Raw genomic sequence first — 26303 nt, 5'->3', positions numbered from 1 at the left:
TGTCTCTTGGTCATTTGAATGGCATATGATGATAACGAATATGGGAATGTTGTCAACTAACAAACAGTCGTCAACTCAGCATTATACTGTATGTACAGCATGCTGTTGCAAGGTCACAAAATCTGATTTAACAGCATTGTTTTGTTGAAAGACATTTGAAAACATTGGCGGACTTTTCAGTTACAGGGCATCCTATCTGATATTGCACAGTTAAGCATTGGAGCTGAAACAGAGGATTAAATTGGGCAGCCAAATGATGTCATCCCAGTGAAGGACGAGGTGTTAGGGGCTAGCTAACATCACACAGTGGCAAAGGTGCATAACGATGTAGTAATTCAGAAATGACGTCATTGTTTTACCACTATTCAATGAGTTTTTAAAGTACGGCGCGCGATATGGTTCAATGCGCTAATGATTAAGCACAATATGCTTGATTCAAATTGCCGGCGTCTTGGAGCTAGAACTGGTTTACCCAGGTATAATGTGCTAATGACAACACACAAAAGAGTAAAGGAGGCCAATGTACAATGCAGTTAACTTAGCAAACGAGGCATGTGTGTTAAGTCATCTTTATGCACCTCTGCTATTCTTCAGTGATGTAGAGAAAACAATCTTGAAAACGGGGTTGGCCTCAATTTTGTTTCAAGCAAATACACCTTTTCATCTCTTGTCAGAAACCCCAGCACTGTCATTTTTGGTGTAGGAATCTAAGACCAACATATTGTTTGTCAAGGAAGTAGCCTAGTGTCATCTTTATTAGCAAAAACAAACACATAAAGCTTGGAGAATTATGCAAATTCCTGCTTACAGTCCTGGGTGAACAACAAAACACCTTTTGTTCCATGCTCCTGACACCATCGCTATCTGTCACTGTCCATTTTTCCTTCTTCCGCTCTCTCTCCCTCCCCATTTCCCCCCACTCTCTCTCCCTGTCTCCCAGATGACAACGTGCCTGCGGGCAGCACCATGGAGGTGGACGACCGCCTGTCCCACCTGGAGCAGCGTGTCCAGTTGCAGGAGGATGAGCTCCAGCTGCTGAAGGCTGAACTGGCCGACGCGCTGCGCAGACTGGGTTACTGTGAGGAGCTGACCCAGCCTGGGGCCGGAGCTGGGGGGAGGAGGCCTACCGTGGCCCCACCCACCAAGAGTGAGGGTCTGGGGAGCTAGGAGGCTGGGAACACGCTAGACCACCGTAGTCTCGTCGACATACAGTTGAAGTCGGAAGTTTACATACACTTAGGTTGGGAGTCATTAAAACTTGTTTTTCAACCCCTCCACAAATTTCCTGTTAAGAAACTATAGTTTTGGCAAGTCGGTTAGGACATCTACTTTGTGCATGACACAAGTATTTTTTCCAACAATTGTTTACAGACAGATTATTTCACTTATAATTCAATGTATCACAATTCCAGTGGGTCAGACATTTACATACACTAAGTTGATTGTGCCTTTAAACAGCTTGGAAAATTCCAGAAAATGATATCATGGCTATATAAGCTTCTGATAGGCTAATTGACATCATTTGAGTCAATTGGAGGTGTACCTGTGGATGTATTTCAAGGCCTACCTTCAAACTCAGTGCCTCTTTGCTTGACATCATGGAAAAATCTAAATAAATCAGCCAAGACCTCAGAAAAAAATGGTAGACCTCCACAAGTCTGGTTCATCCTTGGGAGCAATTTCCAAACTCCTGAAGGTACCACGTTCATCTGTACAAACAATAGTACGCAAGTATAAACACCATGGCACCACGCAGCCGTCATACCGCTCAGGAAGGAGACGGGTTCTGTCTCCTTGAGATTAACGTACTTTGGTGCGAAAAGTGCAAATCAATCCCAGAACAACAGCAAAGGACCTTGTGAAGATGCTGGAGGAAACGGGTACACAAGTATCTACAGTGGAGCAAAAAAGTATTTAGTCAGCCACCAATTGTGCAAGTTTTCCCACTTAAAAAGATGAAAGAGGCCTGTAATTTTCATCATAGGTACACTTCAACTATGACAGACAAAATGAGAAAAAAAATCCAGAAAATCACATTGTAGGATTTTTAATAAATGTATTTGCAAATTATAGTGGAAAATAAGTATTTGGTCAATAACAAAAGTTTATCTCAATACTTTGTTATATACCCTTTGTTGGCAATGACAGAGGTCAAACGTTTTCTGTAAGTCTTCACAAGGTTTTCACACACTGTTGCTGGTATTTTGGCCCATTCCTCCATGCAGATCTCCTCTAGAGCAGTGACGTTTTGGGGCTGTTGCTGGGCAACACGGACTTTCAACTCCCTCCAAAGATTTTCTATGGGGTTGAGACTGGCTAGGCCACTCCAGGACCTTGAAATGCTTCTCCTTCGTTGCCACTCCTTCGTTGCCCGGGCAGTGTGATTGGGATCATTGTCATGCTGAAAGACCCAGCCACGTTTCATCTTCAATGCCCTTGCTGATGGAAGGAGGTTTTCACTCAAAATCTCACGATACATGGCCCCATTCATTCTTCCCTTTACACGGATCAGTCGTCCTGGTCCCTTTGCAGAAAAACAGCCCCAAAGCATGATGTTTCCACCTCCATGCTTCACAGTAGGTATGGTGTTCTTTGGATGCAACTCAGCATTCTTTGTCCTCCAAACACGACGAGTTGAGTTTTTACCAAAAAGTTATAATTTTGGTTTCATCTGACCATATGACATTCTCCCAATCTTCTTCGGGATCATCCAAATGCTCTCTAGCAAACTTCAGACGGGCCTGGACATGTACTGTGAACCATCAGATCCTCCTCTCCACCCTCTCCGAGTTGGGCATCTCCGGCGCGGCCCACGCTCCGGCGCGGCCCACGCGTCCTACCTGACAGGTCGCTCCTACCAGGTGGCGTGGCGAGAATCTGTCTCCTCACCACGCGCTCTCACCACTGGCGTCCCCCAGGGCTCTGTTCTAGGCCCTCTCCTATTCTCGCTATACACCAAGTCACTTGGCTCTGTCATAACCTCACATGGTCTCTCCTATCATTGCTATGCAGACGACACACAATTAATCTTCTCCTTTCCCCCTTCTGATGACCAGGTGGCGAATCGCATCTCTGCATGTCTGGCAGACATATCAGTGTGGATGACGGATCACCACCTCAAGCTGAACCTCGGCAAGACGGAGCTGCTCTTCCTCCCGGGGAAGGACTGCCCATTCCATGATCTCGCCATCACGGTTGACAACTCCATTGTGTCCTCCTCCCAGAGCGCTAAGAACCTTGGCGTGATCCTGGACAACACCCTGTCGTTCTCAACTAACATCAAGGCGGTGGCCCGTTCTTGTAGGTTCATGCTCTACAACATCCGCAGAGTACGACCCTGCCTCACACAGGAAGCAGCGCAGGTCCTAATCCAGGCACTTGTCATCTCCCGTCTGGATTACTGCAACTCGCTGTTGGCTGGGCTCCCTGCCTGTGCCATTAAACCCCTACAACTCATCCAGAACGCCGCAGCCCGTCTGGTGTTCAACCTTCCCAAGTTCTCTCACGTCACCCCGCTCCTCCGCTCTCTCCACTGGCTTCCAGTTGAAGCTCGCATCCGCTACAAGACCATGGTGCTTGCCTACGGAGCTGTGAGGGGAACGGCACCTCAGTACCTCCAGGCTCTGATCAGGCCCTACACCCAAACAAGGGCACTGCGTTCATCCACCTCTGGCCTGCTCGCCTCCCTACCACTGATGAAGTACAGTTCCCGCGCAGCCCAGTCAAAACTGTTCGCTGCTCTGGCCCCCCAATGGTGGAACAAACTCCCTCACGACGCCAGGACAGCGGAGTCAATCACCACCTTCCGGAGACACCTGAAACCCCACCTCTTTCAGGAATACCTAGGATAGGATAAAGTAATCATTCTCACCCCCCTTAAAAGATTTAGATGCACTATTGTAAAGTGGCTGTTCCACTGGATGTCTTAAGGTGAACGCACCAATTTGTAAGTCGCTCTGGATAAGAGCGTCTGCTAAATGACTTAAATGTAATGTAATGTAAATGTACTGGCTTAAGCAGGGGGACACGTCTGGCACTGCAGGATTTGAGTCCCTGGTGGCGTAGTGTGTTACTGATGGTAGGCTTTGTTACTTTGGTCCCAGCTCTCTGCAGGTCATTCACTAGGTCCCCCCGTGTGGTTCTGGGATTTTTGCTCACCGTTCTTGTGATCATTTTGACCCCACGGGGTGAGATCTTGCGTGGAGCCCCAGATCGAGGGAGATTATCAGTGGTCTTGTATGTCTTCCATTTCCTAATAATTGCTCCCACAGTTGATTTCTTCAAACCAAGCTGCTTACCTATTGCAGATTCAGTCTTCCCAGACTGGTGCAGGTCTACAATTTTGTTTCTGGTGTCCTTTGACAGCTCTTTGGTCTTGGCCATAGTGGAGTTTGGAGTGTGACTGTTTGAGGTTGTGGACAGGTGTCTTTTATACTGATAACAAGTTCAAACAGGTGCCATTAATACAGGTAACGAGTGGAGGACAGAGGAGCCTCTTAAAGAAGAAGTTACATGTCTGTGAGAGCCAGAAATGTTGCTTGTTTGTTATTGACCAAATACTTACTTTCCACCATCATTTGCAAATAAATTCATAAAAAATCCTACAATGTGATTTTCAGGATTTTTTTCCCTCATTTTGTCTGTCATAGTTGAAGTGTACATATTATGAAAATTACAGGCCTCTCATCTTTTTAAGTGGGAGAACTTGCACAATTGGTGGCTGATTAAATACTTTTTTGCCCCACTGAATATCCACAGTAAAACGAGTCCTATATCGACATAACCTGAAAGGACGCTCAGCAAGGAAGAAGCCACTGCTCCAAAACCACCATGAAATAGCCAGACTGCACATGGGGACAAAGATCATAATTTTTGGAGAAATGTCCTCTGGTATGATCAAACAAAAATAGAACTGTTTGGCCATAGTGACCATCGTTATGTTTGGAGGAAAAAGGGGGATGCTTGCAAGCCGAAGAAAACATCCCAACTGTGAAACACGGGGGTGGCAGCATCATGTTGTGGGTGTGCTTTGCTGCAGGAGGGACTGATGCACTTCACAAAATAGATGACATCATGAGGTAGGAAAATATTGTGGATATATTGAAGCAACATCTCAAGACATCTTGGTCACAAATGTGGTCTTCCAAATGGACAATGACCCTAAGCATACTTCCAAAGTTGTGGCAAAATGGCTTAAGAACAACAAAGTCAAGGTATTGGAGTGGCCATCACAAAGCCCTCAATCCTATAGAAAATTTGTGGGCAGAACTGAAAAAGTGTGTGCGAGCAAGGAGGCCTACACACCTGACTCAGTTACACCAGCTCTGTCAGGAGGAATGGGCCAAAATTCACCCAACTTATTGTGGGAAGCTTGTGGAAGGCTACCCGCAACATTTGACCCAAGTTTAACAATTTAAAGGTAATGCTACCAAATACTAATTGAGTGTATGTAAACTTCTGACCCACTGGGAATGTGATGAAAGAAATTACATCTGAATAAATCATTCTCTCTACTATTATTCTGACATTTCACATTCTTAAAATAAAGTGGTGATCCTAACTGACCTAAAACAGGGTATTTTTACTCGGATTAAATGTCAGGAATAGTGAAAAACTGAGTTTTTAATGTATTTGGCTAAGGTGTAGGTAAACTTCTGATTTCAACTGTACTAGCTGTAATAGGAGAGTCTAGAAGCTCGATATGTGAGGCTACTACTACTGAGGATGTTGCATTTTCAACCTGATGCACAAAGCGTGGAGAGTGTTGGTTACCAGCCAGAGGGAATTGTTTTAAGATGGTCATACCAAGGATCATATGGCTATGTGATTTGGAATCAGCTTAAGGTATCAAAAAATATATATAAAAACGTGTTGATTTAAACATTTAATTTGGCCCATAGAAACGCATTGAATAACAGCTGGTAAAAATAATTTTAAAAATCTAAAGGAAGTTTGTTCTGAAGTGTCTCTCCTATATCTGAGAGATATATAGAAACTATATATATATATTTTTTTACGTGTATTTAAAGATGAGACTTGCAATGGAGATAAACCATGTACTACTTACTGTATATAGTCTTTGGTAAGAATTTGCAGTGTCGATTTTCAAAAACTTCAACAACATACATCTGTTTATTGAACCATTCTCTACCTCTTGATGTCAGTGCGTCAACTCCTGCAAGCGTTACCATCCAAGCCTCTCACTCTCAGCAATGGTTATGTCCAGCAGAAACGTATGGGGGGATACCCTTCCTCCCCCTCTTCTCCCAAAAAGGAAGTGTCGCTGTCAATCAAAAGGTAAGACATTGTCCGAATGTGTGGATCTAATACTGTTTTTTCTTGGTATACTTCTAATGTGCATTTCCAAACTCAACCTTAGGGTGGCAGTGTTGCATTGAATCTACTGTACAGTAGGCACTGTAAACTAATGACTGGGGACATGTCTTGCCTTTCATATCCCTCTCAATACCCCTATTCACTCTTCACCCTCCCACTCTTTCCACCTCTCGTCTTTTTCCTCTCCCTCTTCCCCCTCTCACCTATCCTCCCCCACCAGGAAGAGCATGTCGACAGAGCGTCTCTCCACGGCCAGGAGGGAGATGGTGTCTGACAGCAGAAGCAGAACCACCTCGTCCAGCAGCTCCGCATGTGGCAGGAGCAGGTGACAGTTTGAAACCAGCACAGACACCGCTAACCCTCTAAACACAGACACGGACTCAGCTAAACCTCGAAACACTGACACAGCAATCACTCCTGCTCTTTCTGGCTAACTGAGAGATCATGGTGTGCAGCCAAGCAACCCTCTGACTGACAATGATGTAGTCACTGGCTAGAGAAGACCAAAGCAGGGAGCACCTTAGCACTGCATTCTCACATACTGTAAGTTTATGCTTAGGCTGCTCAGTGTTAGTTAACTATGTCCCTCTTTTATCCACAAGGCATCTGTAGCCGTAGCTCACATCAGTGCTAATATACATCTGTGCATACCTTATATACATCTGTACAGTCGACCCGACATCTGAGAATGGGTGTACGGCTCATCTCTGATCTCTGGGGAAAGTATCAAGACCGCTTGCCACATCCTGAGCAGCCATATCTGCCTCCCTTGCCAGATATACTGTAAATACCCTTTCTTTCTCCCAGACAGGTGACATATGGTGTGGGTCTGTGTTCTTCCCAGCTCTTCCTCGGGCTGACATTGTATTCTGACAGTCGAGGTCCCATGGTCTCGGTGTGGCTTTGTTGACGTCCAATTTAGGACACTCTGATCAGTAGACCGATCGTTGTTTTTAACCTCTCGCTGTTCAGATCAGATGACAAAGGATCATTAAACACTTGTGTGAATGCACCACGGATGCATTGCTGTGCCACACCGTGGTGTTGTATTTCTGTGCAGAGAGCATGTGAATGCAGGCTGGATGTTTGACTGGCTTGAATCATTTAGACCCGCGTATGTGTAATGTCTAGGGAGGAGAGGAGACAGCCGGGGAGGGTGGTGATATGATCTCTCTATGTTGACAACATACGTATAGAAATACAGATCTGCTGATGTGTTTTAACATGCACTTCCGTCATTTTAGTCCGGTGCAGTGTTATGTAGGTTACTGTATTTAACAGCATAATTATTTACATACATCTAAGTAATGGTGAACACAGCACAGTTGATTAGTAAAGGAAGATGGAACAGTGTATTCACAGTCAAATGCATGGTTGGTTGCTTGTACCGAACATAAACGCCCAACACCTGCTCATTGTTTGAATAGTAGATAACATTATCTGATTGGTTTTATGGAGGTGCTATTAAGCTTTGAAAGACAGATGGATACAGTCAGTCCGTCCACTCCCTCCTCCCTCATTGAGCTCACTCTGCCGAGGGTGTCAAATTTCAGGGGTGTAGGTAAAGGAGGTGTGGTTACCGAGCAGAGGGGAGGTCCAGCAGAGTAAGGAAGTGCCTCCCCATTGGTGGAAAAAGTGCCCAGTAAAGTTAACGGAATCAACAAGGAAGCCTGTTAGTTGTCGACAGGGTTCTGTTTTGTGAACCACCTTGCCAACACTGTGCTGTTACTTAACGGAAAAGTTACCATGAAGAGATCACCCAGGTAAAGGAATGCTTTATACTTAAATAGTTTGCAGTTAGGAAGGAGATTGTTTAAAAAGCCATTTTGGGTGGATGGATCGTTTATTCCAACAGGAAGCAGTAACTTTAAAAAAAATTGTGGTCATGCAGACCTTCTGATGGTTTTATTTTCAGTGGGGTTTGGGGAGGGGCAGCACAGAACAAAGGTCAATTGTGATTTACAACATAAACTGTTAAAGGTGCAATACGCAGAAATCACTCTGACATTTCCTGGTAGAAAAAAAACTAATAGTTTGCACAGAGAACATATATACATCTTCTTAGACTTGCTTTCAATGAGTGACAGATCTATAACTCACATTTCTATATGAATTTGGTCAGGTCGCCCAAAAAGTAACATATTGCCGCATTAAGAGCCACAATGTTTGGGCTAAATGCATATTGTTGCGGTATGGTTTTGGAAGCATAAAGCACCTTATCTTTCATATCGGCAACAAATCTTTAAAACATTTTTTAACTTAAAGTTAAATTGATACACACCTTTCATAAGGTTAGGGTTATGGTTACCATATTTCCATGTTACAGCGCTGATTACTGAAGACAGATGGAAGAAAGAGGTGCTAATTTGCTTTCTAGCATGCTCCGAACACCTGTGTGTAACGGAAAAAATACACCAGAAAAGGGTTGTAACCGAAAAATACTATAGGCTGCAACTGTGTTAAAACAGTGTACAGTAAGTATATATTTTGCATTTGTGAAATTATTTTAATGTGATATGAAAGTAGAGGGCTTTATATTTCGAAAAACCGTATTGCCAGCGAGGATTATTAACGTTACTAAACATTAAAACAGAGCGTCGGGATTGTAGTTCACATGGTCCCAGGTTAGCTTAATATTGGACTAAAGGAGCCTAACAGTACTCCTTAGTTCAAGGACCTTGCATGTTCTGTTTAAAGGGTGAATTGGCTCTGGAAGCCAAAACAACCAAATACTCCATCTAGACGCGAATCGATTCTCAATTGCGTTACGGTTCTAGAATCATAAATCCCTCTACTTTCATATAACCTCAAAATAATTTCACAAAACACTCACTGTACACTGTTTGGACCGGTTTTAACACAGTTGCAGCAGTATTTTTCAGTGACAACACGTTGGTGTTGTCTGTCTGCTGTTTACACGCAGGTGTTCAGAGACACAGTTAGCTGATTAGCACAGGCGTCTTCCCTCTGTTTTCTGTTAACAAGTGCTGTAACATGGAAGTATGGGTGCGGGGTGACCCTATAACAGTGTAGTAATTCAACCTTTTTTATTTTAATATTATTTTTCGCTGATATAGCGTATATAAGGTCCAGCGATGCGTGTTAACGTTCAGACAGAGCATCGGGGCTCTTAACTAAACCCCCCCGATCGGAAGATACCTTTGTGAATAGACACTAGAGTTGGCGTCTATGAATAGGCTAGGGGGAGCGCTGTCCCGTTCCAGTTTTGGGCAGATCCTTAATTACATTACGGGTGTGTGAGTCAACAAACCAAAAAGAATGGGCATTTTTTCCACATGGGCTTGATTTTCTATGACAGAGAGGGGCTTACGTAACATTCCCCCCTCGCTGTTGCAATGCCTCAGTTTCATTGTGATCGTGGATGACTGATTCCTCTTGCTCTGCAGAATGACTATTGATTGGCACTTTTGCTCATCCACGTGCATTAAACGGATCGACTGACGCACCCTGATTGCAGACTGGCTCGATGGTATAGCTGAGCCTGAGGACGAGGAACAGATTGCATGTATTTGAATGGCAAATTTGATTCAGGGGTCTGAACGCATGCAAATACTGGTTGAGGAAGAGCTCATGATATCCTGTTTGACCACTTTTCGATCTCTCTATGCTGACTTGTCATACAGTGTTTGATACAGTGTGCTCTCAATCACTTCGCCGCCCGGGATAACACAGCTCACTGGGTGCCTAGCATTAATTTGCTCTGAAAATCTCAGCCGTATTGTCTGAGTGCACAGGGACTTGACTAAAACCACTCTCTCCACTGCTGCAACACCATACAGTAATTGCCCGAAACACTCAAACCGCAAGACCACTACATTATTGGCCACAATTTCTGTTTGCTTTATGCTAGACAACTGTTCACATCAGTACAGACTCCAACATGCATGTATTTTACTAATTGAGACAACACAATCGTATCACACGTTCCATGTCCTCTCGTTTTCCATGTGGAATGTAGTCTTACTCTTTGTGAAGTCTATGCAAAATGATGTAAAGCTACAACAATCTGTACAGAAGGCCATTCTGGATGTATTGTTCTCTGTATTCCGGTAGCACCTGGAATTTACTCGATAATGATGCTAGGCGATAGAGTATTTTCTGGTACTTACTTCAAAGAATTCAACATAATATGTAACTATCTTGTACCAAATGGTACAGATTGCTACTTGTTTTAATGAATTGAAAAGAAACAAACCATAAATAATCACTAAGTAAATGCCTTCGTGGCTTTGGATCTTTCAGTGTCTCTCATTGGACACAACAGGGCCTCTCCTCTTTTTGAAAGCCGCAGGCAGGGAGACAAACAGGTATTTTCTTGGCCACTTTAAAGAGAGCCCTTCCCCGGCTGTCTCGGGTTGCCCCACAAACAACCAGTCTCCAGATGGAATACACTGTAGTGAATGAATGCTCTGCCAAGGACAGAAATATAAAATCCTCACTGTCTACTTATGTTCTCAGTCTGTCGACCAAAATTGGTACTTGGTGTTTGTGTGTGTATGTGCCTTGCGAGTATCCAAACTTTTTTTTGTTTTGTCCCAAATGTACTACAATACATTTTCAGTTTGAATAGCAAGAATGAATAAAGCAAGCTGTCAAAGAACAATCTTCAGTAGTATTGTAATTGTATCCACAGTCTCCCTCCAAACTGAATAACCTACTGCGCTATATTTTCAGATGGTTAAGATGGCCATGGCTATTTCATGCCATTCATGTTCCCTACAAACTGAGAGGGATTGTTTCTCCTAGAGTCTCTCTTATCTTACTTATCATCACTCCTGTGACTGTGCTGCCATGGTGCTCTCAAACTGACCTACCTCGGCAATCTGTCAGTGGCCTTGACAGAAACTCATTACTTTTCAGCTGTTGTCGGGTAGTGCTGGAGAAGCCACTCTATAGGATATTGACTGTCGCGTTGTCTCTGTCACTCTCTCTTGCTCTTTATTTCATTCTCTACCACTCTCTCTCTCGCAATAACTCTCCTTATTTTTCCATTTCTCGGCATGGCACCAGTTGTATTTACAGCTACCCCTATCTCATCATGGATACAGTATTTTCCCTTCCGCATTGTGTTTGCGTCTGTGAATACTGTATGTTATATGTGTATGTTGTCTATATGCGCTACAGTATGAACTACTGCTTTTCATCTTGCAGCACTATTTGGATAATGCTAAACGTGCATAAATGGGCTCTACTGTAATTCTACTGTGGATAAAAACATTTTTTGAAAGTAGGCGGTCAGGAATAAAGGATGAGGTCACTGAATCATTTAGTCCATTGCAGCAGGAGTTAAACTGCGTCTCAGAAATGTCAACTGCTCACACAGTGTCTTAACAGTCACCAGTCATACACTGATATCTGTTCTCTTCTCTCTTTTTTTCTGTTTCAGCAAAGAATGTGCTGTCAATGCAGGTATGTCGTGTGTGTGTGTGTGTGTGTGTGTGTGTGTGTGTGTGTGTGTGATTCCTCTACCATACTCGGCACCCTTTTATACCTCAGTTTGACTAAAGAATACAGTGTACCTAAGATAATTAATTAAATGCCAACAAAAACATTTCCCGGCACTGAGCATTTTTATGTAACCTTTTATTTAACTAGGCAGTTAATAACAAATTCTTATTTACAATGACAGCCTAGGAGGGTTAACTGCCTTGTTCAGGGGCAGAACAGTATTCACAGATTTTTACCTTGTCAGCTCTGGGATTTGATCTAGCAACCTTTCGGTTACAGGCCCAACACTCTAACCACTAGGCTACCTGCCGGCCCATAACCAATAAGCATTTCCCAGGTTACTACATGGAAATCCATGAAACAGGAGCACTGAAGTAAAGAATGAACATGCCCAATAAACAACAACCAATAGCCTGTCTGTTATTGTTGGGGGCTGTATTCATTTTTAACAAGCCAATTAACTGCATTTTCCCTTGTCCTCTGAGTGCTTGGGTAAACGATTAAGGACCGCAGAGCTGCATGGTCAGAGCCAGAGAGCACAGCACACTGCTCCATTATTGAGCTCAGTTGACTCGCCGCAGCACTATAATGCAAACCATAACCGCCAAGAGAGACTGTATTATGGAGTACCCTGAGTAATTGTAGTGCCTCAAATAAATAAAAAATCTGCAAAGCTTCAGGACAGTTTGAAATGACATACACTAAAGCTATATGCGGTGCATTCGGAAAGTATTCAGACCACTTGACTTTTTCCACGTTTTGTTACGTTAAAGCCTTATTTTAAAATGGATGAATAGTTTTATTTTTTTAATCCTTATTATTTTTTTAAGCCTTATTCGAAAATGGATTAAATAAATGTTTAAATAAATGTTGTCCCTCATCAATCTACACACAATACCTCATAATAACAAAGCGAAAACAGGTTTTTAGACATTTTAGTGTACATAAGTACTCATAAGTATTCAAGCCCTTTGCAATGAGACTCAAATTTGAGCTCAGGTGCATTCTGTTTCCATTGATGAACAGTTTCATCAGTTTCCATTGATGAACAGTGATGTTTCTACAACTATTGGAGTCCACCTGTGGTAAATTCAATTGATTGGACATGATTTGGAAAGGCACAAACCTGTCTATATAAGGTCCCACAGTTGACAGTGCATGTCAGCGCAAAAACCAAGCCATGGGGCCGAAGGAATTGTCCGTAGAGCTCCGAGACGACAGGATTGTGTGGAGGCACACATCTGGGGAAGGGTACCAAAAAATATCTGCAGCATTGAAGGTCCCCAAGAACACAGTGGCCTCCATCATTCTAAAATGGAAGTAGTTTGGAACCACCGACACTCTTCCTTTAGCTGTCCGCCTGGCCAAACTGAGCAATCGGGGAGAAGGGACTTGGTCAGGGAGGTGACAGAGCTCCAGAGTTCCTCTGGAAGGTTCTCCCATCTCCACAGAAGGACAACCATCTCTGCAGCACTCCACCATTCAAGCCTTTATGGTGGTGGCCACATGGAAGCCACTCCTCAGTAAAGGCACATGACAGCCCGCTTGGAGTTTGCCAAAAGGCACCTAGAAGAGTCTCAGACCATGAGAAACAAGATTTTCTGGTCTGATGAAACCAAGATTGAACTCTTTGGCCTGAATGTCTGGTGTTCAACCTTCCCAAGTTCTCTCACGTCACCCCGCTCCTCCGCTCTCTCCACTGGCTTCCAGTTGAAGCTCGCATCCGCTACAAGACCATGGTGCTTGCCTACGGAGCTGTGAGGGGAACGGCACCTCACTACCTCCAGGCTCTGATCAGGCCCTACACCCAAACAAGGGCACTGCGTTCATCCACCTCTGGCCTGCTCGCCTCCCTACCACTGAGGAAGTACAGTTCCCGCTCAGCCCAGTCAAAACTGTTCGCTGCTCTGGCCCCCCAATGGTGGAACAAACTCCCTCACGACGCCAGGACAGCGGAGTCAATCACCACCTTCCGGAGACACCTGAAACCCCACCTCTTTAAGGAATACCTAGGATAGGATAAAGTAATCCTTCTCCCCTCCCCCCCTTAAAAGACCTAGATGCACTATTGTAAAGTGGCTGTTCCACAGGATGTCATAAGGTGAAAGCACCAATTTGTAAGTCGCTCTGGATAAGAGCGTCTGCTAAATGACTTAAATGTAAATGTAAATGTAAATGAATTCCAAGCGTCACTTCTGGAAGCAACCTGGCACCATCCCTACGGTGAAGCATGGTGGTGGCAGTATTATGCTGTGGGGATGTTTTTCAGCGGCAGGGACTGGGAGACTAGTCACGATCGAGGGAAAGATGAACAGAGCAAAGTACAGCGAGATCCTTGATGAAAACATGCTCAAGAGCGCTCAGGACCTCAGACTGGGGTGAAGGTTCACCTTCCAACAGGACAACGACTCTAAGCACACAGCCAAGACAAAGCAGGAGTGGCTTTGGGACAAGTCTCTGAATGTCCTTGATTGGCCCATCCAGAGCCCGGAATGGAACATCTCTGGAGAGACCAGACACTCACCATCCAACCTGACAGAGCTTGAGAGTATCTGTAGATAAGATTGGGGGAAACTTCCCAAATACAGGTGTGCCAAGCTTGTCGTGTCATACCTAAGAAGTCTCAAGTCTGTATTTGCTGCAAAAGGTGCTTCAACAAAGTACTAAATAAAGGGTCCGAAATACTTTTTAATTTGTAATGCATTTGCAACAATTTCGCTTTGTCATTTATGGCGTGTGTGTGTGTGTGTGTGTGTGTGTGTGTGTGTGTGTGTGTGTGTGTGTGTGTGTAAAATTGATGAGTGGGGAAAAAAAATATTTAATCCATTTTGAATAAGGCTGTGATGTAATTAATAAAATAATAATAAATCAGTAATGAAAAAATTCTTATTTACAATGACAGCCTAGGAACAGTGGGTTAACTGCCTTGTTCAGGGGAAGAACAGCTCAGGGCCCAACACTCTAACCACTAGGCTACCTGCCGCCCATAACAAAACGTGGAAAAAGTTAAGGGGTCTGAATAGTTTCCGAATTCACTGTATTTTGCCTCAGTGATTTCAATGCACAAATCCTGCCTCTTACATGGGTGGGGGAACATAATTTATTTGAGTGCTTATGTTCAGAAGGCTGTTACATTTCACTACCTACCGCTTGCAAGGAACGGTATAGAGTGTTTCACCATAATTTTTTTTTGTTTAAATCCCTCCCCTTCATGTTCTTATCTCGCCTCCTCTCCTGTGTCAGAGGATGGCTATGTGAGGATGTTCCTGAGGGGTCGGCCAGTCACCATGCACATGCCTGACCAGAAGAGGGACAGCTACAGCCTGGACCACAAGGGGGCGGTGCCTGAGCACAAGCTCAAACTGCAGTGGGTGTATCCTTCTGTCACTGACAAACAACGAGTAATGTTGCTAGGCATACAGGGGTGTATTCACTAGGAACTAAACGGAACAAAACAGGAAGGGACCTACCTGAATGTTTCCAACATAAACTTGTTTTTGTTGCACATTTTCAGTTTCCTAGGGTTGGACGATTGATTTACACCCCAGATGAACCAGGGAAAGCTTGGTTTGGGACAATGGCTATAGAAGTATAATGCACATTTTCAGAAAGGACATTTCAGTGTTGCATTACTGACGTCACACAAGAATATAAGACGACTTTTGACTATTTTGTATAGATCACTTGTGTTTATGAGTTTATGGCCCCTGGAGAGTACCGTCTTTGGTTTGTATTGTACTTACCTCCCCATAAGTTCTGAGATTAGCATCAGCCTCCTACTGTTCAACACTATGGTTGTTCAGACAGGATTACTGTTGTGGTCCTTAAACCCTCGGTTGTCCAGGTATGGGTACAGGGGCAGAGACTGCCGCTCCAACCTCTACCTGCTCCCCACAGGGGAGATAGTCTACTTCAATGCCTCCGTGGTGGTGCTCTACAATGTGGAGGAACAGCAGCAGAGACATTACCTGGGCCACAACGACGATGTCAAATGGTAAGGCTAGTTTAGTGTGCTTAGTTCAGCATCTCCCACTAGCATAACCTTTGGTTGACCGGCGCAAGCACAAAACTTTTCTTCAGGAAATGTACCTTTTTCTTCTTAGCCTTAGCTTCCACTGCAGAGGGTGATGCCGCAATGCACGTGATAGGCTTTGCAAAAGGGCAAGAGGTTTCATTTGGCATAAATTTAGCTAAATGTGATTGCTCACTGTATGCCCTTCACAGTGTCACCTGATTATCATCAGCTGTCATTTGATTGAAACCGAGGCAAGGTAGATTAGCATTTTCCAAGGCTTACTGTGCAAAGAGAACTTCCTTAAATGACACATTGATTCAGGATAAACTAACTCTATTTAAATCAGGTCCTGTTTGAGGCAGTGTCTCCTGTGCAAACAAAGGTTGGGCTGTAATATGGTAATATCCTACTTGCACAGTATCATTGTCATACATGTTGGGCTACAGCCAACTCTTGACCAGCTTACTTTTTCATTTGTATTGTAGACTAATGTTTTCAGTGTGGCTATAATAATGTAGAATTGACCTTCAAAATGTGCAAATGTGTTCATGAAAGTTTATGTACCATCACAATACTAGTACTTCTTCAAGGGCCTTTGTACCAGTGTCTTTGTTGTAGGGCCCCATTTTTTTTTCCTTTTTGAAGTATTATTAACTGTTAATAATGAAGGGCTGAATAAATGAGTTGACTGGGACCGCATTACAAGCCATTAAGTACAGAGACTGGAAAACAAACAAGAAGTCCCCAGAGGACAAGTGGGAAAGGTTAGCGTAGCCTTATGGCCACATCACTGTGACTGTTCTGTCTTCCCGACAGCTTAGGCATCCATCCAGACATGGTCACCATAGCCACTGGACAAGTCGCTGGAACCTCCAAAGATGGCAAGGTACATTTTTAAAATCAACATTTTCTTCTATTCTAAAGGAATGACCTCTTCTGGGAATCGTATTGTGGTTCACAGTAGTATGTACATGGCTGCGGTGTTTTCAATTTCTCTCTCTCAGACCCACTCTTTCTCTCTCTTTCCTTAATTTCATTATCAGCTGTTAGAGGGCAAGGTACATTTTAAAATCAACACATTCTGACGTAATGACCTGTTATGTCCTCTTATGGCCATCTTATATATTTCACTGTAATACATGACAGCACTGTATCCAATTTCTTTCTCTCACACCCACTCTCTCTCTCTCAGCTGTTGCCTCCTCATGTGCGTGTGTGGGATTCGGTCAGTCTCAATACCCTGCATGTCATTGGGATGGGCGTGTTTGACCGGGCGGTCACCTGTGTGGCCTTCTCCAAGTCGGTAAGCGCTCCACAACGTGATTACAGACCTAACTTTGAGAAAGTAATTCATAGTCGTTTATTATTACTTTGAAAGCATGTTCCATGACAATAGGCAGCATACTATGCATTCAGGCCCTTTTCTACGTTACAGCCTTATTCTATAATGGATTCAATCGTTTTTTCCACATCAATCTACACAATCTACATCTAACCCGCAATGACAAAGAAAAAACAGGTTATTAGAAATGTTTGCACATTTAAAATAACTGAAATATCACATTTATATAAGTATTCAGACCCTTTACTCAATACTTTGTTGAAGAGCCTTTGGCACCGATTACAGCCTTGAGTCTTCTTGGGTATGACGCTACAAGCTACGCTACATTTTTCTTGTTCAGAATCTTGTTTTGCATGGTCAGAGACTTCAGGTGGGCTGTCGTGCTTTTTACTGAGGAGTGGCTTTCGTCTGGCCACTCTACCATAAAGGCCTGATTGGTGAAGTGCTGCAGGGAAGGTTGTCCTTCTGGAAGGTTCTCCCATCTCCACAGAGGAACTCTGGAGCTCTTTCAGATTGACCATCGGGTTCTTGGTCACCTCCCTGACCAAGGCCCTTCTTCCCCGATTGCTCAGTTTGGCCAGGCGGCCAGCTCTAGGAAGAGTCTTGGTGGTTCCCAACTACTTCCATTTAAGAATGATGGTGGCCACTGTATTCCTGGGGACCTTCAATGCTGCAGACATTTTTTGGTACCCTTCCCCAGATCTGTGCCTCGACACAATCCTGTCTCTGAGCTCTACGGACAATTCCTTCGACCTCATGGCTTGGTTTTTGCTCTGACGTGCACTGTCAACTGTGGGACCTTATATGGACCGGTATGTGCCTTTCCAAATCATGTCCAATCAATTGAATTTAACACAGGTGGACTCCAATCAAGTTGTCAAAATATCTCAAGAATAATCCATTGAAACAGGATGCACCTGAGCTTAATTTTGAGTCTCATAGCAAATGGTCTGAATACTTATGTGAATGTGATATTTTTGTTTTTAATAAATCTGCACACATTTCTAAAAACCTGTTTTCACTTTGTCATTGTGGGCTATTGTGTGTAGATTGAGGGGGAAAAATAATTTAATCAATTTTAGAATAAGGCTGTAAAATAACAATGTGGAAAAAGTAAAGGGGTCTGAATACTTTTCGAATGCACCTTTTTATATGTTAAATATCCATAAATTGTCTGAAACAAATAGAGCTATTTATTTACATGAGATATATATATATATATATATTAGATCTCTGACAAATTCCTGTGCTTCAACAGAATGGTGGTGCTCATCTCTGTGCCGTCGATGACGCCAATGACCACATCCTGTCTGTGTGGAACTGGCAGAAGGAGAAGCAGCTGGCGGATGTGAAGGTGATGAATCCTCACAGACTATACTACAGTATGCAGGAGGGGAGCTGCTTTCCTTGGTATTGCATGGTGTATCACTGTAATAATGACTAGTCTTGATTGATCGCTTATCATAAATAAAGAAAAGTGAAGGCGTCAGCAGTGTAGGCTTGGGTATGAGTAAGTGTTGTCATCTGTGGTGCGGTCAGTCACCATTGTCTGCAAGTTCAGGGGTCGAAATCTCCTCTCATCCCCTTCAGTGCTCCAATGACTCAGTGCTGGCCGCAGCCTTCCACCCCATGGATGCCAACCTGATCGTCACCTGTGGGAAGTCCCACTTGAACCTCTGGACCATGGACGGGAACACTCTCACCAAGCGCCAGGGGCTGTTTGAGGTATGTCGATGACCGAAATACAACTGTTAACTTCTGCCTTCTGTTACAACTGATAACCATAAAAAAATATGTTGTGTACACAAAGTACTTATTGAATTATAACAGAACTGTTAAACCATTTCTCCCAGAAAAACGAGAAGCCCAAGTACGTGCTATGTGTGGCCTTTGCTGAGAACGGAGACACCATCACAGGAGACTCCAGTGGGAACATCTTCGTCTGGGCCAAAGGTCTGTTTGAAGACAATCACCTTCTCAGCCTCCATAATTCAGTGCTCTGCAATCAGTCATTCAATTCACACATCCATTTCTTTACTTTCATGAAAGCAATTTATTAAGAATAAAGTACCAAACGCACGAGTCCACCTCAAACGTCCCTCCTTGAAGCATATTATTTGACAGCTGTTTGTGATTGACAGGTGGGAACCGGATCAGCCAGGTGGTGGCGAGGGCCCATGAGGGCGGGATCTTTTCCTTGTGTGTGCTGAAGGATGGTACACTGGTGTCCGGTGGAGGGAAGGACCGCAGGATGGTGCTCTGGGACCACGACTATAACAAGCAGAGTGAGATGGAGGTGAGAGAGGAGGGTGTGGGTGACTCTGAAGGATGAGTAAACCTTATGCAGATAAGGACATGCTGTACTCTATATGAGCCAAAATCCAGACTGCTGCTGAGGTCATCACTTCCCTTGACTTTTTCCTTAGCACAGGACGGTTAGAAAGACCAAGTGTTTGTTAACTAAACGCAGCAAAAGAAGAAACTTCCCTTTTTCAGGACCCGGTTTTTCAAAGATAATTTGTAAAAATCCAAATAAATTCTTCATTGTAAAGGGTTTAAACACTGTTTCCCATGCTTGTTCAATGAAACATAAACAATTAATGAACATACACCTGTGGAACGGTCATTAAGAGACAAGCAGCTTACAGACAGTAGGCAATTAAGGTCACAGTTATGAAAACTTGGGACACTAAAGAGGCCTTTCTACTGACTCTGAAAAACACCAAAAGAAAGATGCCCAGGGTCCCTGCTCATCTGTGTAAATGTGCCTTAGGCATGCTGCAAGGAGGCATGAGGACTGGAGATGTGGGCAATAAATTGCAATGTGAGATGCCTAAGACAGCGCAACAGGGAGACAGGACGGACAGCTGATCGTCCTCGCAGTGGCAGACCACGTGTAACCACCTGCACAGGATCGGTACATCCGAACATCACACCTGCGGGACAGGTACAGGATGGCAACAACTGCCCGAGTTACACCAGGAATGCACAATCCCTCCAATAGTGCTCAGACTGTCCGACATAGGCTGGACTGAGGGCTTGTAGGTCTGTTGTAAGGCAGGTCCTCACCAGACATCACCAGCAACAACGTCGCCTATGGGCACAAACCCACCGTCGCTGGACCAGACAGGACTGGCAAAAAGTGCTCTTCACTGACGAGTCGCGGTTTTGTCTCACCAGGGGTGATGGTTGGATTCGCGTATATCATTGAAGGAATGAGCGTTACACCGAGGCCTGTACTCTGGAGCGGGATCGATTTTGGAGGTGGAGGGTCCGTCATGGTCTGGGGCGGTGTGTCACAGCATCATTAGACTGAGCTTGTTGTCATTGCAGGCAATCTCAACGCTGTGCGTTACAGGGAAGACATCCTCCTCCCTCATGTGGTACCCTTCCTGCAGGCTCATCCTGACATGACCCTCCAGCATGACAATGCCACCAGCCATACTGCTCGTTCTGTGTGTGATTTCCTGTAAGACAGGAATGTCAGTGTTCTGCCATAGCCAGCGAAGAGTCCGGATCTCAATCCCATTGAGCACGTCTGGGACCTGTTGGATCGGAGGGTGAGGGCTGGTGGTCACACCAGATACTGACTGTTACTTTTGATTTAGACCCCCCCACCTTTGTTCAGGGACATGTTATACCATACTGTTAGTCACATGTCTGTGGAACTTGTTCAGTTTGTCTGTTGTTGAATCTTGTTATGTTCATACAAATATTTACATTACATTTGCTGAAAATAAACGCAGTTGACAGTGGGAGTACTTTTTTTTTTTTTTGCTGAGTTTATATACACTACTGTTCAAAGGTTTGGGGTCACCTTAGAAATTTCCTTGTTTTTCAAATATTTTTTTTGTAAATTGTCCATTTAAGATAACATCAAATTGATCAGAAATACAGTGTAGACATTGTTAATGTTGTAAATGACTATTGTAGTTGGAAACGGCAGATTTATTATTATGGAATATCTACATAGGCGTACAGCAACCATCACTCCTGTGTTCCAATGGCATGTTGTGTTAGCTAATCCAAGTTTATCATTTTAAAAGGCTAACTGATCATTAGAAAACCCTTTTACAATTATGTTAGCACAGCAAAAAACTGTTCTGCTGATTAAAGAAGCATTAAAACTGGCCTTCTTTAGACTAGTTGAATATCTGGAGCATCAGCATTTTGTGGGTTCGATTACAGGCTCAAAATGGCAGGAAACCAGGAACTTTCTTCTGAAACTCTTCAGTCTATTCTTCCTCTGAGAAATTAAGGCTATTCCGTGTGAGAAATTGCCAAGAAACTGAAGATCTCGCACAACGCTGTGTACTACTCCCTTCACAGAACAGCGCAAACTGGCACTAACCAGAATAGAAAGAGGAGTGGGAGGCCCCGGTGCACAACTGAGCAAGAGGACAAGTACATTAGTGTCTGTTTCTCAAACTAGACGCCTCACAAGTCCACAACTGGCAGCTTCATTAGAAGACACAGCATCCCGGAGTCACCTCTTCACTGCTTGACATTGAGACTGGTGTTTGGCGGGTATTATTTAATGAAGCTGCCAGTTGAGGACTTGTGAGTCGTCTGTTCAAAAACAAGGACATTTCTAAGTGACCCCAAACTTTTGAGCGGTAGGTAGTGTCTGTGTCCTTTGGGTAGTCGTAATGCAACTTGAGAATGACCGATGAGATGTATAGTTTTATGCTCGTTGCTGTCGTGTGTCCTCTCTCTCAGGTGCCTGAGGCGTTTGGGCCAGTGAGAGCCGTGACTGAGGGGAAGCAGGGGGAGCTGTTAGTGGGGACCACCAAGAACACCGTCCTTACAGGCTCTTTCCCTGAAACACTCAACCCTATAGTACAGGTACACAACCTCTCAATTTCCACTGTAACTAGTTATTTCCTGCCCTTCCGTAGGAAGTATATATCTGTTTTTACCTGTTTATAACCCCCATATTCCTCTTCTCTCCCTTCCTCTCTTACCGTTCTTCCTCATCGGTCTCCATTTTGCTTTTTCTGCACACGCAATACCCTTTCTCTATCATCTCACCTCTCTCGCCTCCTCTCTTAATCTCTCAGGGTCACACAGATGAGCTGTGGGGTCTGGACATCCATCCTTCCATGGAGCAGTTTGTGACTTGTGGCCAGGACAAGCAGGTCCACCTATGGGACACCAACTCCCATCAGCCTCTCTGGAGCAAGACCATCGAGGTTCTCAATCTTCCGACTCTTCTCTGTAGCTAGTCTCTTTTGAATATACACCAGCTTCCAGAAGAGAGTTGTAGTTTGACGTAGTTGGTTCTGCTGTAATGACAAAGGCACCTGAAACAACATCTAGCTGTTTAGTGTATTTACATCAGTCCATAGTAAGTGTCCTGACTTCAAATCAAATTACATTTTATTTGTCACATACACATGGTTAGCAGATATTAATGCGAGTGTAGCGAAATGCTTGTGCTTCCAGTTTCGACAATGCAGTAATAACCAACGAGTAATTTAACCTAACAATTCCACAACTACTACCTTATATACACAAGTGTAAAGGGATGAAGTATATGTACATAAAAATATATGAATGAGTGATGATACAGAACGGCATTGGCAAGCTGCAGTAGATGGTATAGAGAACAGTATATACATATGAGATGAGTAATGTAGATTATGTAAACATTATATTAAGTGGCATTGTTTAAAGTGGCTAGTGATGCATGTATTATATAAAGGTGGCAAGATGCAGTAGATGGTATAGAGTACAGTATATACATATGAGATGAGTAATGTAGGGTATGTAAACATTATATTAAGTGGCATTGTTTAAAGTGGCTAGTGATACATTTTTACATCAATTTTTCCATTATTAAAGTGGCTGGAGTTGAGTCAGTGTGTTGGCAGCAGCCACTCAATGTTAGTGGTGGCTGTTTAACAGTCTGATGGCCTAGAGATAGAAGCTGTTTTTCAGTCACTCGGTCCCTGCTTTGATGCACCTGTACTGACCTCGCCTTCTGGATGATAGTGGGGTGAACAGGCAGTGGCTCGGATAGTTGTTCTCCTTGATGATCTTTATGGCCTTCCTGTGACATCGGGTGGTGTAGGTGTCCTGGAGGGCAGGTAGTTTTCCCCCGGTGGTGCGTTGTGCAGACCTCACTACCCTCTGGAGAGCCTTACGGTTGTGGGCGGAGCAGTTGCCGTACCAGGCTGTGATACAGGATGCTCTCGATTGTGCATCTGTTTGAGTGCTTTTGGTGACAAGCCAAATTTCTTCAGCCTCCTGAGGTTGAAGAGGCGCTGCTGTGCCTTCTTCACCATGCTGTCTGTGTGGGTGGACCAATTCAGTTTGTCCGTGATGTGTACGCCGAGGAACTTAAAACTTACTACCCTCTCCACTACTGTCCCGTCGATGTGGATAGGGGGGTGCTCCCTCTGCTGTTTCCTGAAGTCCACAATCATCTCCTTAGTTTTGTTGACGTTGAGTTTGAGTGTGAGGTTATTTTCCTGACACCACACTCTGAGGGCCCTCACCGTTGTTGGTAAATCAAGCCTACCACTGTAGTGTTGTCTGCAAACTTGATGATTGAGTTGGAGGCGTGCATGGCCACGCAGTCGTGGGTGAACAGGGAGTACAGGAGTGTCTTGTATGTGATGGTGCACCATGCAGTCCTGCTGATCCTCCATGTCTCCCTATGTTCCCCAGGACCCAGGGCGTTGTGCAGGGTTCCACCCCAGTGGAGCTGTGCTGGCAGTGGGGACCATGACAGGAAGGTACTGTACACCCTCACACATTGGCTTACCGATCATCTCTTATTGGACAATGAAACGCTAACGGCACATGTCCCCAATTCGTTTAGACAGGATGAAGGATTTGGTATGGAATTTGAGTACATGGTGTCATTCCCCTGATACTATCAAATGGTCTCACTTACAGTATACTTCCTCATCCTGTCTGTGTGTCTGTAGGTGGTTGGTGCTGGACGCTGACACCCGAGACCTGGTGTTCATGCACACTGATGGCAACGAGATCATCTCTAATATCAAGTACTCCCCAGGTACTGTACAAGACACCGTCATTTACAATATCATACTGTGTATCCCAACTTAAATATACACATTGTTAATGGCTCCAATAAGTCTGAACAAAACAGTACAGGATTATACAGTATTCTTATCCTCCACCTCCTACATCCATTAAAAAAAGAACTCTCCTGCTCTTAGACGGCAACTTCCTAGCCGTAGGTTCCCATGACAACTTTGTTTACATCTATGCCGTGATGGAGAATGGCAAGAAGTACAGCCGCGTGGGGAAATGCACTGTAAGTAAGAAAGACAATCCCTTTTATGGAAAATTAAATCCTTCTATTTTCTGAACTATTACACTAACATTTTGGGTATTTGAAAAAAAAAAAAAAACCTTATTTTCCTCCATAGGGTCACTCCAGTTTTGTCACCCATCTGGATTGGTCCGTCGACAGCCAATACATCGTAACCAACTCAGGAGACTACGAGATCCTATTCTGTGAGCCTCTTTTGTCCAAATGGATAACTCTGTCTACAACTGTAGTCTATGTTGTGTTGTGGTACATTCAAGCTCGTCTTCTGTTTGTGGTAAAGGGGAAGCTTCAAGCGGCAAACATGTGACGAGCATGGACCTAGTTCGTAATGTGGAGTGGGCAACCTCCACTTGTGTTCTAGGCTTCAGCGTCTTTGGTGAGTCACCACTTCCTGTTTGGGGTAATGATAGCTTTATAAACCCAAGAAACTAAACGTATATGCTTCAACTGTAACTCACTGAGTTCTTTACAGTCAGTTCAGGTCACTCTAGCAATTGCAGATTGTGACAGCAGTCCAACCACTTTAAAATGGAGCTGTTAGTCTTTGCAGTTGTATCAAGTGGAGTCTCTTGTTTCCTGCCTCTGGGCTGGTTTGGTTCGCAAAGTAAACAGTCTACCCACCTTTTGTGGAAGTATGCATTGAAAGTATAGGAACTTAAGCATGACTTTTTTCACAGTGACCAGTGGGAACAAACAAAAAAAAGTTTACCCATCTATTTTGTTTTACTGCTACATCACTGGTTCTATCTAGGCGTTTGGCCTGACGGTGCTGACGGCACGGACATCAACGCCGTGTGCAGGTCACATGACTCCTCCCTGCTGGCCTCTGCTGACGACTTTGGCAAAGTGCACTTGTTCTCCAACCCCTGCTCCCAGCCAAGGGTACGCTTGTCGTCATTTACGTCTTATACGTTTTATTTGAGTGTTTTGTCATCCACTTAAGTTAACCTGTTTGCATCTAAACGTATGTAAGTTAATCATTCAGGGGGAAACCCTTCCAATAAATCAATGTTTTTTTCATGAAGTGGAAGTTAGGATTTTTCTAATTAGTTGTTAACCTTTTGTGTCCGTCTCCCTTCTCCCTCCTTGTCACGACATGCAGGCCCCAAGCCATACCTATGGTGGCCACAGCAGCCATGTGACCAACGTTGCCTTTCTCCACGACGACAGTCACCTGATCTCCACCGGAGGGAAGGACACCAGCATCCTCCAGTGGGTGGTCGCCTAGACAACCCTGCGGCATCAGTCTCTACCGTCGCCTCCTGCCCACCAGAGGGCAGCAATGCTGTGCCTATAAAAACACCCACCTTTAACCCTCTCCTCTCTGCACATATGTTTGATGGTACTGTCCTGAGGTGCCACTAGGTGGGGCACTAACTTCAGAGAATAAGCATGTCGAGACTATTTTAAGGCTATTTAAACACAGTTGTAGCTGCTATTTATGTTGCAAAGGTCTATAGAGGTATATCTGAGTGGCTGTGGTATTCTAATATTAACTGTATTGTGGTGGTGTGGCACCTAGCACTTAATACATATTTAGGTGTAAGCTTAAGCTGTGCTTTGCCTTCGTTTTGTTAATAAAGTTTCTAACCCAATCATGTTTGAATACTCTCTGATACTGTATTTAAAGAGCTATTTACCAGAGGCAGTGATTCAAACAGCGACTTTAAAAGGTAGCGCTAAAATAATGATGTTGAATGTAATGTACAATTGCAAACCATCTTCTGACTTGCTTTAGTGCTACCGGTATGTAGTCAATCTACTACAGTGTACTCGTATCACTTCCTGCCAATGAAACATACAGAAGTTTCCCATTTACACCCTAGGCTTTTTCC

General features: G+C 44.0%; 1 protein-coding gene across 3 annotated transcripts in view; it reads left to right on the top strand.

The window, feature by feature from the left end:
* LOC115141559 (echinoderm microtubule-associated protein-like 1) overlaps positions 1 to 26063 on the top strand; it is a 36396-nt gene extending 10333 nt beyond the window's left edge. For 2 of the 3 annotated variants that reach the window (XM_029680536.2, XM_065000208.1), the window contains exons 2-22: positions 941 to 1147; positions 6165 to 6297; positions 6557 to 6661; positions 11744 to 11766; positions 15049 to 15178; positions 15650 to 15799; positions 16637 to 16706; positions 17013 to 17123; positions 18421 to 18516; positions 18753 to 18887; positions 19016 to 19115; positions 19304 to 19458; positions 21882 to 22007; positions 22223 to 22354; positions 23835 to 23902; positions 24098 to 24186; positions 24353 to 24450; positions 24566 to 24653; positions 24749 to 24844; positions 25220 to 25350; positions 25571 to 26063. In XM_029680536.2, coding sequence (XP_029536396.1) covers positions 941 to 1147; positions 6165 to 6297; positions 6557 to 6661; positions 11744 to 11766; positions 15049 to 15178; positions 15650 to 15799; positions 16637 to 16706; positions 17013 to 17123; positions 18421 to 18516; positions 18753 to 18887; positions 19016 to 19115; positions 19304 to 19458; positions 21882 to 22007; positions 22223 to 22354; positions 23835 to 23902; positions 24098 to 24186; positions 24353 to 24450; positions 24566 to 24653; positions 24749 to 24844; positions 25220 to 25350; positions 25571 to 25696 — 2369 coding nt within the window. In that variant the 3' untranslated portion in view covers positions 25697 to 26063. Of the gene's footprint in view, positions 1 to 940; positions 1148 to 6164; positions 6298 to 6556; positions 6662 to 7991; positions 8100 to 11743; positions 11767 to 15048; positions 15179 to 15649; positions 15800 to 16636; positions 16707 to 17012; positions 17124 to 18420; positions 18517 to 18752; positions 18888 to 19015; positions 19116 to 19303; positions 19459 to 21881; positions 22008 to 22222; positions 22355 to 23834; positions 23903 to 24097; positions 24187 to 24352; positions 24451 to 24565; positions 24654 to 24748; positions 24845 to 25219; positions 25351 to 25570 lie in introns of those variants that run through there. The other variant, XM_065000209.1, reaches the window with a different exon arrangement.
* The last annotated feature ends 240 nt before the right edge of the window (positions 26064 to 26303 follow it).

Source organism: Oncorhynchus nerka, linkage group LG14 (assembly GCF_034236695.1).
Source record: "Oncorhynchus nerka isolate Pitt River linkage group LG14, Oner_Uvic_2.0, whole genome shotgun sequence".
Classification (NCBI taxonomy): Eukaryota; Metazoa; Chordata; class Actinopteri; order Salmoniformes; family Salmonidae; genus Oncorhynchus; species Oncorhynchus nerka.
This window is presented reverse-complemented; position numbering and strand designations above follow the sequence as displayed.